The sequence below is a fragment of the Rhinoraja longicauda genome, chromosome 1, assembly GCF_053455715.1.
Source record: "Rhinoraja longicauda isolate Sanriku21f chromosome 1, sRhiLon1.1, whole genome shotgun sequence".
Taxonomy (NCBI): domain Eukaryota; kingdom Metazoa; phylum Chordata; class Chondrichthyes; order Rajiformes; family Arhynchobatidae; genus Rhinoraja; species Rhinoraja longicauda.
Genome location: NC_135953.1, coordinates 52,595,272 through 52,610,203, shown reverse-complemented (window position 1 = coordinate 52,610,203; position 14,932 = coordinate 52,595,272). Strand labels below are relative to the sequence as shown.

Here is a 14,932-nt window from a genome sequence, read left to right as displayed (position 1 = left end):
TGCTATCTGGTTATATTTCCTCTTTACACTACCTATGTATGACTTGATTGTACACATGATGATAATAAACCAATACCAATAGTTAGAATGTTGGTCCCTTTTTGGGAAGCTATCAGTTAAGTGGGCTGTGCCAAATTTTGGGAAGTTTCTCCCAGACAGGGTCTTCACAGTGAACAGTAGGGTCCCAGAGGGTGAAGTTGAGCAGAGCGATTAAGTATTCAGGATATCTTTATTTGTCATCCAAAAAACAAGTTTTTTGGACAAAATTTAGTCACCCACAGTCCAACAATAAAAGCAGTAAAATAAGCAAATTACACAACCCCAACCAACACAAAAAAAAAGAACATCCATCACAGTGAGTCTCCTCCAGTCCCCTCCTCACTGTGATGGAAGGCCAGAATGTCTTTTCTCTTCCCCTGCCGTCTTCTCCCGCGGTCAGGCTGGTGTCGTTGCCAAGTTCCTGTAGCTAATGCACATGGGTACATAGTTCCCTGAAAGTAGTGTCGCAGGCAGACAGGTTGGTGGCGACAAATGCTTTTGGCACACTGGCCTTCATCAAGCAGAGAATTGAGCATAAAAGTTGGGGTATTATGTAACTTTATGTACAAGATGTTTGTGAAGCCGAACCCCGAATACTGTGTTCCGTTTTCGTCATAAGAGGAAAAGGAGTAGAATTAGGCCATTCGGCCCATCAAGTCTACTCCGCCATTCAATCATGGCTGATCTATCTCGACCTCCTAACCCCATTCTCCTGCCTTCTCCCCATAACCTCTTTTCTTCCAGTCTCATAAATGTTTGGCGATCCAAACTTCTAATTCAAGGTTAAAATCTTTGAGCGTTTGAGGCCAAATCTTGACCTACATTTTAAGGAGCAATAATCTAAATATAAACAGAGAGAAACTACTACCCACGACAGTAGCACCTATGAATCTGAAATTAAATCTCTAAAATCTTAGATAACATTCTCGGGTGGTATGAAAGTCAGCATTGGTGGCATCAGCATCCATAGTTGACTATGTCATGGGTAACTAGCTGATGTACGGCTGTTATACAATACTGAATTTCCCATTTTTAAGACCATTAATCGGGCAGAAATTAAAGTTTTGCCAAATCTGTGGCATGATCCAAATTCAATACCACAAATTATTTACGACGAGACAATCAATCTCATCTGGCAGTAAATTGGTTTATTTATCATATTAAAATATACACTTAAACTGTAACAGGATTATTACTCTACTTGTCACTTAATGTGGAAACCAAGTTGGTATCTGAATAGGAGATGGAACAATGTAAACAAATACAAGTAAAGAAAAATAATTAAAAAACAAAATGGTTAATGTGCTAGAGAGCAGAAAGATTTGATTCCAAAATTAAACCAAAAGATGTGGTACCACACGAGCAAAAAATACAGTGGGACAAACAAATAAAATGGAGGGCAATGACAAAAAGTGGAAATTAAAATATAGAAGTATCGGTGATAGAAGAAATCACAAGATCTCTGATGGAATTTCTAAAATTCTAAATTTCTAAAATTCTGTTAAAAGGAAATGAGACCAGAGAAACTCAAAGTAGCTATTAACCTGAAATATTAACCATTTCTTTTTCCACAAGTATTGCCTGTCCCCTGCTCCATTCTCCAATATTTCCTGCTATGTCTCACAGCACCAGAGACCTGGGTTCGATCCTGACCTCGGGTGCAGTCTGGTGGAGTTTGCATATTCTCCCTGTGACCACATGGGTTTCTTCCGGGTGCTTCAGTTTCCTCCCATATCCCAAAGATGTGCGGGTTTGTAGGTTATGAGTAGGAAGGAACTGTAGTTGCTAGCTTACGTCGAAGATAGACATAAAATGCTGGAGTAACTCAGCGGTACGCTGCGGGTCGAGACTCAGACCATCTGAACAAGGATCTCGACCCGAAACGCCACCCATTCCTTCAATCCAGAGATTCTGTAAAATTGTTCCTGATGTGTAGGATATGAATGAGAAAGTGGGCCGGTGGGACTAGTGTAGCTGGGACATGTTGGCCGGTGTGGGCAAGTTGAGCCGATGAGCCTGTTTTCACACTGTATCACTCTATGACTCTATAATGGTGAGAAGCTGTCTGACATGCTTGCCTTCATTGGGAAGAGTATGGAATATATTAGTTGGGACATCATAATGCAACTGTACAAGTTGTTGGTGAGACCACACTAAGAGTACTGTGTATAGTTCTGATTGCCCACCTATAGAAAGAGGTTGGAAAGGGTGCAGAAGAGATTCAGCAGGATGTTGTCTGGGCTTGCGGGAATAAATTTTAGGGAGAAGTTGGATAGGACTTTTATCTTTAGAGCTTATGATTCTGAGGGGCGACCTTATTGAGGTGTAGAAGATCATGAGGGGTATGGATGAAGTAAAAGTGCCGTCTTTTTTTCCATTGTAGAGGTTACTAAAACCAGAGGACATCCGCTTAAGGTGAGACGGGAGAGATTTAACAGGGATCTCAAGGCAACGTTTTCACTCGCAGGATATTCCATATCTTGAATGAGCTGCCAGAGAAAGCTACAGGAGTGGAAATAACTACACTTCTTTAAAAATACATTTGGACAAATATGGAGAGCAGGGGCTTTGAGTGTTATGGCCAAAGACAGGCAAATGGGACCAACCCAATACAGCAACTTGGCCAGTATCGACAAGGAGGGCCAAAGGGCCTGTTTCAGTGCTGTTCAGCTCTATTACTCTATGCTACAAATTTAATTCCCTGCTCCTCTACACATAAGTTTTCACTCTATGGTGAATGAGCTTTGAACTGTTTCCATTGGATGTTATCCTCCTCCGGATCCTGCTACATTTCTGATGCCTTTTGCCTCCTTCCTATTTTCACTTAATTCATCTCCTTGCTGATATGCTAGATCTGCTGGTGTGAGCAGTGCAAGATTTGATCTAATGTGCTTTGTTGGATGGAGAGGGGGGTGGGGGGAAGGAATTGATGTCACCCTGACACTGACATAGTTTAACTGTCTACGCCAAACGTTAATGCAGGCTAGTATTAGATCAATAACTGTCTTTACTGAAAGGGATTGTAAATAACATTACCTATTCCAGTGAGCATGCACTCAAGAAAAACTTCACAATCAAAGGAACTGTTGGAAAATACTTTGACATGTTTGACGATTAAGTCACAGCATTCGTTTGTCTGAACCCAGTCTTTGAAAAGTAGCCGCGTCTCATTTCCAACGTAAGCATGACTCACCATTCTGTTCATTTAAAAGCTGTTTAAACCTCAGTGGTCTGGTTACTGATGTTGGGGGCATGGCACCATGTACACACTATGTTATTTTGAGCATCAAGATTTTATTTTTTAAGTCCTATGTACTACATGAATATTTTATGGATTTGTGATTTTAGAATATCACCTAAGAGTTTGCAAATGCTTCAGCTCCTAACCACTTCCATGGATCAGTATTTCTATATTGTGTTCTATAGGAGCATCCTGGCTGTTTAACCATCAACAAATAAGGATTTTTTTCCCATAATTGACCAGATACAAGGAAAAAAAAAACTTTACAAAGTGCATAAAATGAGATTATTGACAGAAAAATGTGGTCAAATTAACTGCTAATGATCAGATAGGTCTGACCATTGTTTTTGAATAGGAGTAATTAATGGAAAAATAAAAATAGCTGATAGTGGCATTAATGCAAAGAAATGTGAACAGTAAACATTCTAAAATTGTTTTACTTTCAGAATATCTCTGGAGAAAATTAAGTTGGTATATGTGCAACCTCTTTAAATATCACACCGCCATCAAATTTCAAGGCTAATAGATTTCCAAAATTATAATAAATCAGACACCAGGAAGAAAACGTGATTCTTCTCAATTGGTGGCTAATTATTCTATCTACTGCTCTCGCTATTCTGCTACCTGATTAGTTCCTGCCTGCTACCTGATGGAGTTCTGCCTGCCTCCTGGTTCCTTAAAGCCTGCTGTCTCCAGTTGCGTCTTAATTTTCTGAGGGGCACAGTTTCTGGAAGAGGGAAGGTGAGCATATCATTTTTGAACATTTTTATCAGCAACTACATTACTATTCTTTAAAGTTCCAAAATACCCAGCCTCGACTTCTATAACAACTTGTAGTATACATTTAAAACAGTACAAAATTACTTTTAATTCTGTTAAATGTGCCATCAATTAGTTAGGAGGATCTTGTATTTGAAGTGTTTCTTTTTCTTCATTGTAGACTTTGCATGCTTGATCACAGGAAGATATTACAAAGAGGACGGAGGAAGAGATTCAAGGATGTTTGTATTCAAACATATCTATATCTCCTGGGAATCTTTAGCCCATAACAGCTCAGAAATGTGAAGGGCCATTCATGATGGCATACATCAGGAGCAATGAAGCCTTGGATGAGCAGAGCAGGAGTAGACTACCTCACTAACCGCCTGCCTGTTCCATTAGCCACCATCTGTCTCATCAGTGGAAGAACAGCCAATTTATCCAGAACCAAATGCAGAATGAAGGCAAATTCTCAATCCTGGGGCATTACCCTCCAAAAAATTGGGGTTTGTTTGGGTTCACAGAGCCGAAAAGGAAAGCACATATTGTGTAACGCATTAATGCCAAGGTTAACCTTGACTCTTATGCACAAGCCTGTTATTTTACTGTAACGAAGATATTCAAACACTAGAGAAAGATCAACTCATACCCATCAGCTGAGCTCCCATGACTAGTTCAAGTACCTTAAACTGTGTACAGTGCAGAAAAGTCATAACTTAAATAATAATCATGATTCTCAAAGGAATGTGGATTTAAATCCATTATAATTGCCACAAACTTAAGTTTAGAGAGTGATAACATACAGATAGTGTGTACTGCAGTACTTAATACTGGGAATTATGAACAGGTGGATTGATAATGATTTTGATTGAACGATATTTCTGGATTGAAGCTTTGAAACTGGTTCAAGAGGAGGCAGGGCGTGATCTTTGAGAAAAGCTCCAATTAGGGTCGTAGATTCAAATTTACAGCTCCATCGTTAATAGCTCCATCACGGGAGACAAACTATTGACCGACATCTATTACAAACCCACTGACTCCCATAACTATCTAGACTATACTTCTTCCCAACCTGCTTCCTGAAAAGACTCTATCCCCATCTCCCAATTCCACCGACTACGCCGCATCTGCGCCCAGGATGAGATTTTCCATACCAGGTCATCGGAGATGTCCTCATTCTTTAGGATACGGGGGTTCCCCACTTCCATTATAGATGAGGCTCTCACTAGGGTCTACTTGATATCCTGCAGCTCTGCTCTTACTCCCCCTCCCCCCCCCATTCGTAACAAGGACAGAGTCATAGATACATAGACAATAGTGCAGGAGTAGGTCATTCGGCCCTTCGACCCATCACCGCCATTCAATGTGATCATGGCTAATCATCCACAATCAGCACCCCGTTCCAGCCTTCGCCCCATACCCCTTGATTCCGCTAGCCCCAAGAGCTCTATCTAACTCTCTTTTGAATGTATCCAGTGAATCGGCCACCACTACCTTCTATGGCAGAGAATTCCACAGATTCACAACTCTCTGTGTGAAAAAGTTTTTCCTCATCTCAGTTCTAAATGGCCTACCCCTTATTCTTAAACTGTGGCCCCTGGTTCTGGACTCCCCCAACATCGGGAACATGTTTCCCGCATCAAGCGTGTCCTATCCCTTAATAATTTTATGGTTCTATAAGATCCCCTCTCACCCTTCTAAATTCCAGTGAATACAAGTACAGTCGCTCTATTCTTTCATCATATGACAGTCCCAACATCCCAGGAATTAACCTCATGAACCTACGCTGCACTCCTTCAATAGCAAGAATGTCCTTCCTCAAATTAGGAGACCAAAACTGCACACAATACTCCAGGTGTGGTCTCACCAGGGCCCTGTACAACTGCGGAAGGACATCTTTGCTCCTGTACTCAACTCCTCTCGTTATGAAGACCAACATGCCATTAGCTTTCTTCACTGCCTGTTGTACCTGCATGCTCACTTTCAGTGACTGATGTACAACGACATCCAGGTCTTGTTGTACTTCGCCTTTTCCTAACCTGACACCATTCAGATAATAATCTGCCTTCCTGTTCCTGCCACCAAAGTGGATAACCTCACATTTATCCACATTATACTGCATCTGCCATGCATCTGCCCACTCACCCAACCTGTCCAAATCACCCTACATCCTCATAGCATCCTCTTCACAGTTCACACTTCCACCTAGCTTTGTGTCATCTGCAAATTTGTTAATGTTACTTTTAATTCCTTCATCTAAATCATTAATGTATATTGTAAATAGCTGCGGTGGTCCCAGCACCAAGCCATGCGGCACCCCACTAGTCACTGCCTGCCATTCTGAAAGGGACCCGTTTATCCATTCTCTTTGTTTCCCATCTGCCAACCAATTTTCTATCCATGTCAATACCCTACCCCCAATACCATGTGCTCTAATTTTGCCCACTAATCTCCTGTGTGGGACCTTTTCAAAGGCTTACTGAAAGTCCAGGTACATACATCCACTGGCTCTCCTTGTCCATTTTACTTGTTACATCCTCAAAAAGTTCCAGAAGGTTTGTCATGCATGATCTCCCCATCGAAAATCCATGATGACTTGGACCGATCTGTTACTGCTATCCAAATGCGCCGTTATTACATCTTTGGTAATTCACTCCAGCATCTTCCTCACCACTGATGTCAGGCTAACTGGTCTATAATTCCTTGCTTTCTCTCTCCCTCCTTTCTTGAAAAGTGGGATACCATTAGCTACCCTCCAAACCACAGGAACTGATCCAGAATCTATAGAACGTTGGAAAATACTCACCAATGCATCCACGATTTCTAGAGCCACATCCTTGAGTACCCTGGGATGCAGACCATCAGGCCCTGGGAATTTATCAGCCTTCAATCCCATCAGTCTGCCCAACACCATTTCCTGACTAATCACCTCCATCACCCTAGGTCCTCTATGCCTTAGTACATCTGGGAGATTGTTTGTGTCTTCCTTAGTGAAGACAGAACCAAAGTACCTGTTCAACTCGTTTGCCATTTCCTTGTTCCCCATAATAAATTCACCTGTTTCTGTCTTCAAGGGACCCACATTTGTCTTAACTACTTTTTTCCTCTTCACATACCTAAAGCCTTTACTAGCTTCCATTATATTCTTGGCTAGCTTTCCTTCGTACTTCATCTTTTCTCCCACTATTGCCTTTTTAGTTACCTTCTGTTGTCTTTAAAAGTTGCCCAATCCTCTGGCTTCCCGCTCATCTTTGCTGTTATACGTTTTCTCTTTCATTTTTAGACTATCCTTGACTTCCCTTTGTCAGCCACGATCGCCTCTTACTCCCTTAGAAACTTTCTTCCTCTGGAATGAAATGATCCTGCATCTTCTGGATTATTCCCAGAAATACCTGCCATTGTTGTTCCACCGTCATCCCTGCTAGGGTCCCTTTCCAGTCAACTTTGGCCAACTCCTCCCTCATGCCTCCATTGTTCTCTTTGTTCAACTGCAATACTGACACTTCCGATTTTAACTACAGTGCCCTCCATAATGTTTGGGATAAAGACCCATCATTTATTTATTTGCCTCTGTACTCCACAATTTGAGATTTGTAATAGTAAAAAATCACATGTAGTTAAAGTGCACATTGTCAGATTTTAATAAAGGCCATTTTTATACATTTTGATTTCACCATGTAGACATTACAGCAGTTTTTATGCATAGTACCCCCATTTCAGGGCACCATAATGTTTGGGACACAGCAATGTCATGCAAATGAAAGTAGTCATGTTTGGTATTTTGTTGCATATCCTTTGCATGCAGACTGCTTGAAGTCTGCGATTCATGGACATCATCAGTTGCTGGATGTCTTTTCTGGTGATGCTCTGCCAGGCCTGTATTGCAGCCAGCTTTAGCTTATTTTGGGGGCTAGTCCCCTTCGGTTTTCTCTTCAGCATATAATAGGCATGCTCTATTGGGTTCAGATCGGGTGATTGACTTGGCCACTCAAGAATTGACCATTTTTTAGCTTTGAAAAACTCTTTTGTTCCTTCAGCAGTATCTTTGGGATCATTGTCTTACTGTAGAATTAACTGTCGGCCAATGAGTTTTGAAGCATTATAAGATGCTAGATGCAGGAAAAATGTTCCCAATGTTGGGGGAGGTCAGAACAAGGGGCCACAGTCTAAGAATAAAGGGAAGGCCATTTAAAACCGAGGTGAGAAAAAAAAAACATTGACCCAGAGAGTTGTGAATTTGTGGAATTCTCTGCCACAGAAGGCAGTAGAGGCCAATGCACTGGGTGAATTTAAAAGAGAGTTATATAGAGCTCTAGGGGCTAGAGGAAACAAGGGATATGGGGAGAAGGCCGGCATGGGTTACTGATTGTGGATGATCAGCCATGATCACAATGAATGGCGGTGCTGGCTCGAAGGGCCAAATGGACTCTGTAATGTCAACTTCGAGACTTTTCCAATGAATTCTTTTCCAATTGCCATTACTTCACAGCGAGTCGGAGTGATGTTACGCAAACCCAACAGAACAGATCTTCCAGTCGTTTTTCCAGTTTAATTGGTTGTTTATTAAAGTAGTTGTACAAACAAGGAGATGAACATACCAGGCTATACTTATTTCGCATAAGAGTCGTAGCTTGCTGCTCTGTCCCTGTTCTGGTTCCAGGTCATTCCAGTCGATGGTCTATCCAGGTCTGGTAAGAACTATATACTCACCCTCCCTGTATATGGCCACTCCCAGTCCCTTATCCCCATATATATACACCACCCTGTACATCTAGTGACCATCCCCAATGTGTTCAAAATCATACGGCAAGATATATCCAGATAAAATAATATAATATGCCAACAGTAGCTAGCCTAAACATAAATGGCTCGTACAGCCTCCTCCTGCACCCATTTTCTATGTTTTTAAGTGTTGGTTCCTCTTTTAAGTACTTTTTGGCTAACTGTAACCAGGCCATCCTATTTTTGCGGCTAACCAGTGGTTTGCATCTTGCAGTGCGGCCTCTGTATTTCTGTTCATGAAGTCTTCTGCGGACAGTGGTCATTGACAAATCCACACCTGACTCTTGAAGAGTGTTTCTGATCTGTCAGACAGGTGTATGGATTTATTCACAAAATGCTGGAGTAACTCAGCAGGTCAGGCAGCATCTCGGGAGAGAAGGAATGGGTGACGTTTCGGGTCGAGACCCTTCTTCAGACTGATGTCGGGGGTGGGACAAAGGAAGGATATAGGTGGAGACAGGAAGATAGAGGGAGATCTGGGAAGGAGGAGGGGAAGGGAGGGACAGAGGAGCTATCTGAAGTTGGAGAAGTCGACGTTCATACCACCGGGCTGCAAACTGCCCAGGCGAAATATGAGGTGCTGCTCCTCCAATTTCCGGCGGGCCTCACTATGGCACTGGAGGAGGCCCATGACAGAGAGGTCAGACTGGGAATGGGAGGGGGAGTTAAAGTGCTGGGCCACCGGGAGATCAATTGCGTTAATGCGGACCGAGCGCAGGTGTTCAGCGAAGCGATCGCCGAACCTGCGCTTGGTTTCGCCGATATAAATAAGTTGACATCTAGAGCAGCGGATGCAATAGATGAGGTTGGATGAGGTGCAGGTGAACCTCTGTCTCACCTGGAAAGACTGTTTGGGTCCTTTGATGGAGTTGAGGGGGGAGGTAAAGGGACAGGTGTTGCATCTCGTGCGGTTGCAAGGGAAAGTGCCCGGGGTTAGGGTGGTTTGGGTAGGAAGGGACGAGTGGACCAGGGAGTTACGGAGGGAACAGTCTCTGCGGAACGCAGAGAGGGGAGGGGATGGGAAGATATCGCCAGTGGTGGGGTCCCGTTGTAGGTGACGGAAATGTTGGTGGATGATATGTTGGATCCGCTGGCTGGTGGGGTGGAAGGTGAGAACGAGGGGGATCCTGTCCTTGTTGCGAGTGGGGGGAGGGGGAGCAAGAGCGGAGCTGCGGGATGTAGAAGAGACCCTAGTGAGAGCCTCATCTATAATGGAGGAGGGGATGCCCCGTTTTCTGAAGAACGAGGACATCTCGGAAGCCCTAGTCTGAAACACCTCATCCCGGGCGCAGATGCGACGTAGACGGAAGAATTGGGAGTAGGGGATAGACTTTTTGCAAGGGACCGGGTGGGAAGAAGTGTAGTCCAGATAGCTGTGCGAGTCGGTGGGCTTGTAGTAAATGTCCGTCACTAGTCTGTCTCCTGTGATGGAGATGGTGAGGTCCAGAAACGGGAGGGAGATGTCAGAGATAGTCCAGGTATATTTAAGGGCAAACCACCCTCTCCCCAGGTACTTTCCCGTGCAACCACAGGAGGTGCAATATCTGTCCATTTACCACCCCACTAGACTCCATCCAAGACCCCGACTGTCTTTACAGGTGAGGCAGAGGTTCACTTGCACCTCCTCCAACCTCATCTACTGTATCCGCTCTTCCATGTGTCAACTCCTGTACATCGGCGAGACCGCGCGCAGGCTCGGCTATTGTTTCGCTGAACACCTCCGCTCAGTCCGCATTAACTTACCTGATCTCCCGGTTACTCAGCACTTTAACTCCCCCTCCCAATCTGACCTGGACCTCCTCCATTGTCAGTGTGAGGCCCAGCGCAAATTGGAGGAACGGCACCTCATATTCCGCTTGGGTAGCTTACACTCCAGCGGTATGAACATTGACTTCTCCAACTTCAAATAGCCCTTGCTTTCCCTCTCTCTCCATCCCCTCCCCAGTTCTCCCACCAGCCTTATTGTCTCCGACTACATTCTATCTCTGTCCCGCCTACTCCCCTGACATCAGTCTGAAGACGAGTCTCGACCCGAAACGTCATCCATTCCTTCTCTCCGGAGATGCTGCCTGTCCTGCTGAGTTACTACAGCATTTTGAGTCTACCTTAGAGCTCATTCATAGATTGAGTTCAGGCTTTAGTTCAGGGATATAGACAAGCCTTTTGGAGATGTGCCTTTTAAGTTTCCGTATAAGAGATTCATTATTGTTATTTGTAATTGTTTTGCTTTCATTGTGCAGTGTTATTTTGTATGTTTTACTTTAAATAAATATTTCCAGTGTTGCACAACCCGAACCACACGAAATCAAACAACCAAAAGCATAGAGAAAAGGGGATTTATGATGTATCCAACAGGAAAAGCAGAACGATAAAGATTCTTTAAGTTCTCTGTTCAGGCCTTAAGTGTTGCTAAACTTACCTGAGAATACAGCACATTCTGGTTGGTAGCAGTTGGAAATGTAATCTGTGACAACAAACTCAAGGTACAAGCTAGCATAAAAATCATAAAATGTAAAGAATTCTTTAATTTATAGTCCCAACTGTATGAAATGCACTCTCTTTCCGAGTATTGTATTTTCCTATGTTCTTGAGCTAAAAGAAATTTTGATTAGAAATCAATTAAGAGTTTTTTTTTTAAGTAAACTAATTATAGCTTAAAAGAAAACTAAAATTGACTTTACCTTTCTTGTTTAGTGGTCGTTTTCTTACACAAACACATATTCTTTGTTCATCAATCTAAAAGAATAATGAAGTTTAGCTACAAAACAGGTTGTTTTAATAATGCATACTGCTAGATTATTAAATCAAACCAGAGGACTTAATCAATGCATTCAGTTAAAATCACTTCAACATCAAAATTATACAGCTGTATAAATACAACTTTGGTCATAGTCTCTAACACTGGGCTTGTCCTTGTAGTCTACTAGCATTTATATCAATTGGATCTCACTGGTATTTAATGACATAAATTGAAATTTCAGATTTCATAAAATCTGATATCAAATGCACACATTCAGGGTTTACTGAAAGATTTGGAACACCTAATCTGTTAATCTGCGAAACCACTGTATTGTGTTTTGCTTAAAATTTTGAGCCGGGACCCTTCTTTAGGCTAGAGTCTGAAGAAGGGCCCCAACCCGAAATACTGCCTATCCATTCCTTGCAGATGCTGCCTGACCTGCTGAGTTCCCCCAGCATTTTGTGTTTTGCTCAAGAATATAGGAATGGAATATAGGATCTGCAGTCACTTGCCCCTCCACACCACTTTTTTGGCCACTTTAATGTTCCTCAACATTATGTGAGGATAACAGTCTCACCAGATGTTTGGGCACGACACAAGACCCTATTGTTTCAAGGGGGAATGTAGGACTTACATTTAGGGGCAAAAGGGAAATATATTTAGTTTTACATGCTTCAAATTTGCCCCTCTCACATTAAACACGTGACCTCTGGTTTTTGATTCGGCTACCTCCATGCATTCACCCCATCTATTCCCTTCATGATTTTATACACCTCTATAGGATCACCCCTGATCCTCCTGCTCGCCAAGGAATAAAGTCCTACATAGCCTGCCCAACCTCTCCCTATAGCTCAGCCCTGCAAGCCCTGATAGCATCCTCGTCAATTTTCTCTGCACTCTTTCCAGCTTAATGATACTCTTCCTAAGGCAGGGTGGCCAAAACTGAACACAATACTCCATGTGGAATGTAATATTACGTCCCAATTTCTATGCTTAATACCTTGACTGATGAAAGCTAATGTACCAAAAGATTCCTTGACCACCCTATTTACCTGTGATGCAGGGAACTATGTACCTGTACTCTGATATCCCTCTGCTCTAATAACACTCCCCAGGGTCCGACCATTCAGTATGGAGGTCCTCCCCTGGTTTTATTTCACAAAAAGCACTTTCCCGCACTTATCTGCATTAAATACCATTTAACCATTTCTCAACCACTCGTCCAGCTGATAAAGAGCCTTCTGTAATTTTTGATAACCATCTTGACTACCTACGATACCATCTATTTTAATGTCATCTGCAAACTTACAAATCATGCCATACAATCTCATTCAAATCATTGATATTAGCCACAAACAGTAAGGGGTCCAGCATCGATCCCTGAGGCACACCCTTCATTACAGGCCTCTAGTGCGAAAAGCACCCATCCACCACCACCCTGTTTCCTTCCATTAAACCAATTCTGTACCCAGTTAGCTAGCACTCCCTGGATCCCATGCAATCTAACCTTCCAGAGCAGCCTCTCATGGGGAAGCTGAGAACAAGGTGGCAGAGTCTCTGAATAAAGGGTCAGCCACTTGCTTGGGATGAGGATGAATTCCACCCCACCCCACCCTCCATGCTGTGGGTTTATAATCTTTGACATTCTCTAATGTAGACACCAGTAGGTGCCATATTTGGAGGGAATCAAGGGCTCAGGCCAAATATCAAATCATTTATAATATTACTGAATAACAAAGTAAATTGGTCTCCTTTTCTCAACAGTGCAGTTTCAAAATTGAAGACTAAAAATATAACTAAAGATCATATGCTGAAAAGCATACAGCAAGTGAAAGATTGTTATATATTACTTTGATAACAGACAAATTGCTTCTCGAACATCATTCAACTTTCAAATATACAACTTTAAATAGCCTCTGAAGAATTATCAACATAAAATCTGAATAAAACAAACTCAAAACAAGATTCACAGATCCCGAGCAAAAATAAGAGTGCTGGAGTAACTCAGCAGGTGAAGTAGCATGTATGGAGGGAAAGGACAGACAATGCTTCAGTTTGGGACCCACATCTAAACAGAGTCAGAAGAAGGGTCTGCATCCAAACACTGGCCATTCCCTCCACAGATGCTACCTGACTCACTGAGTTTCTCCAGCACCTTGTTTTTGACTCAAGATTCCATCATCGGCTGTCCTTCGTGTCTCCGTTCTCAGATCCTACCAGTTTAGTAAAATACATGAAACAATTGACTTGCTTAAACTTATAACTTACTGGATCAGCAGCTGTAAGCGGTCGGTAGTCAAGACTTGATCTAAATTCTTTTATCATGCACATAATTTCCCAGTTTGGATTCGTAGAATCAACATCCTATTAAAGATACAATTTGCCGAAGTAAAAGTACAATAAAAAGATTGACTGTAGAATTAAACATTTGGTAGCAGCGTTTCTAATTTTCTATAATACAGAAAATTATTTGTAAAAGTAAACGAAAAAGCATTTAAGTTTTACAAGAAGATAAATTCTCTTATAGCTGTCATTAGGGCCCCAAGCGTGTGCTGGGCTGGCCAGATTGGATAGTCAGTATGTCAATAATTGAAGAACTGAGGTGAACTTAATTAGGGTGCAGAGCAGATTTAAGAGCATGTTACAAGGCTGCAGAATTATAGTTGAGAAAAGAAAATAACCAAGCTTAGATTAATTCATTTTGAAGAGAGAGCAAGGCAAGAATGATTTAAGATGTATGGAAATTTGAGAGCCCTGGACAGGGCTGGCAAGCAGGGCTGGTAAGAAGATGCGGGTGTCAGGGGTTATGGAGAGAAGGCAGGAGAACGTGGTTAGGAGGGAGATAGATCAGTTATGATAGAATGGAAGAGTAGACTTGATGGACCAGTTGGCCAAATTCTGCTCCTATCACTTATGATAACAAGGAAAATAGTTAATTGATCAAAGGGTTAGAGGAAAGGGTTAAAGGCAGAGGCTGGTGGGGGATTGACAGAAACATACAAGGTAAAAAAAAATTGAGCCAGGTGGGTGGAGAGCAGGGCACAGATACAAACAGTAGTTGAAAGAATTACCTACAAGCCTCTGTCTTTTAATTCTCCTTCTGTGGCTTCCCTACCTGGCACCATCCACCCACTTTTTTTCCTCATCTATTTGCCCTTTCCAAATTCATTCTTTCTATGACTTTGGAGTGAATTATTGCCACTAAATTTAGGGACATTTTACTGTGCCCTGCAGAACCCAACCAAAAATAACTTCCCAGTCACAAAATAGTTAATCATTATCCTTTGCTCACTTCCATTGGGGTCATTAATTTTGGATTCAGCTTACCAGTTTCATTAGCTTCTACCTTCGATTTGTACCAGTTTCATTAG

General features: G+C 42.3%; 1 protein-coding gene across 2 annotated transcripts in view; it reads right to left on the bottom strand.

The window, feature by feature from the left end:
- The window catches only part of LOC144592626 (kinesin-like protein KIF2A), a 122,081-nt gene that overhangs the window by 63,801 nt on the left and 43,348 nt on the right, over nucleotides 1–14,932 (bottom strand). For both annotated transcript variants that reach the window (XM_078397317.1, XM_078397324.1), the window contains exons 7-8: nucleotides 13,830–13,925; nucleotides 11,503–11,557 (exon numbers count right to left, since the gene is read on the bottom strand). In XM_078397317.1, the coding sequence (XP_078253443.1) occupies nucleotides 11,503–11,557; nucleotides 13,830–13,925 (151 nt within the window). The remainder of the gene's footprint in view (nucleotides 1–11,502; nucleotides 11,558–13,829; nucleotides 13,926–14,932) is intronic.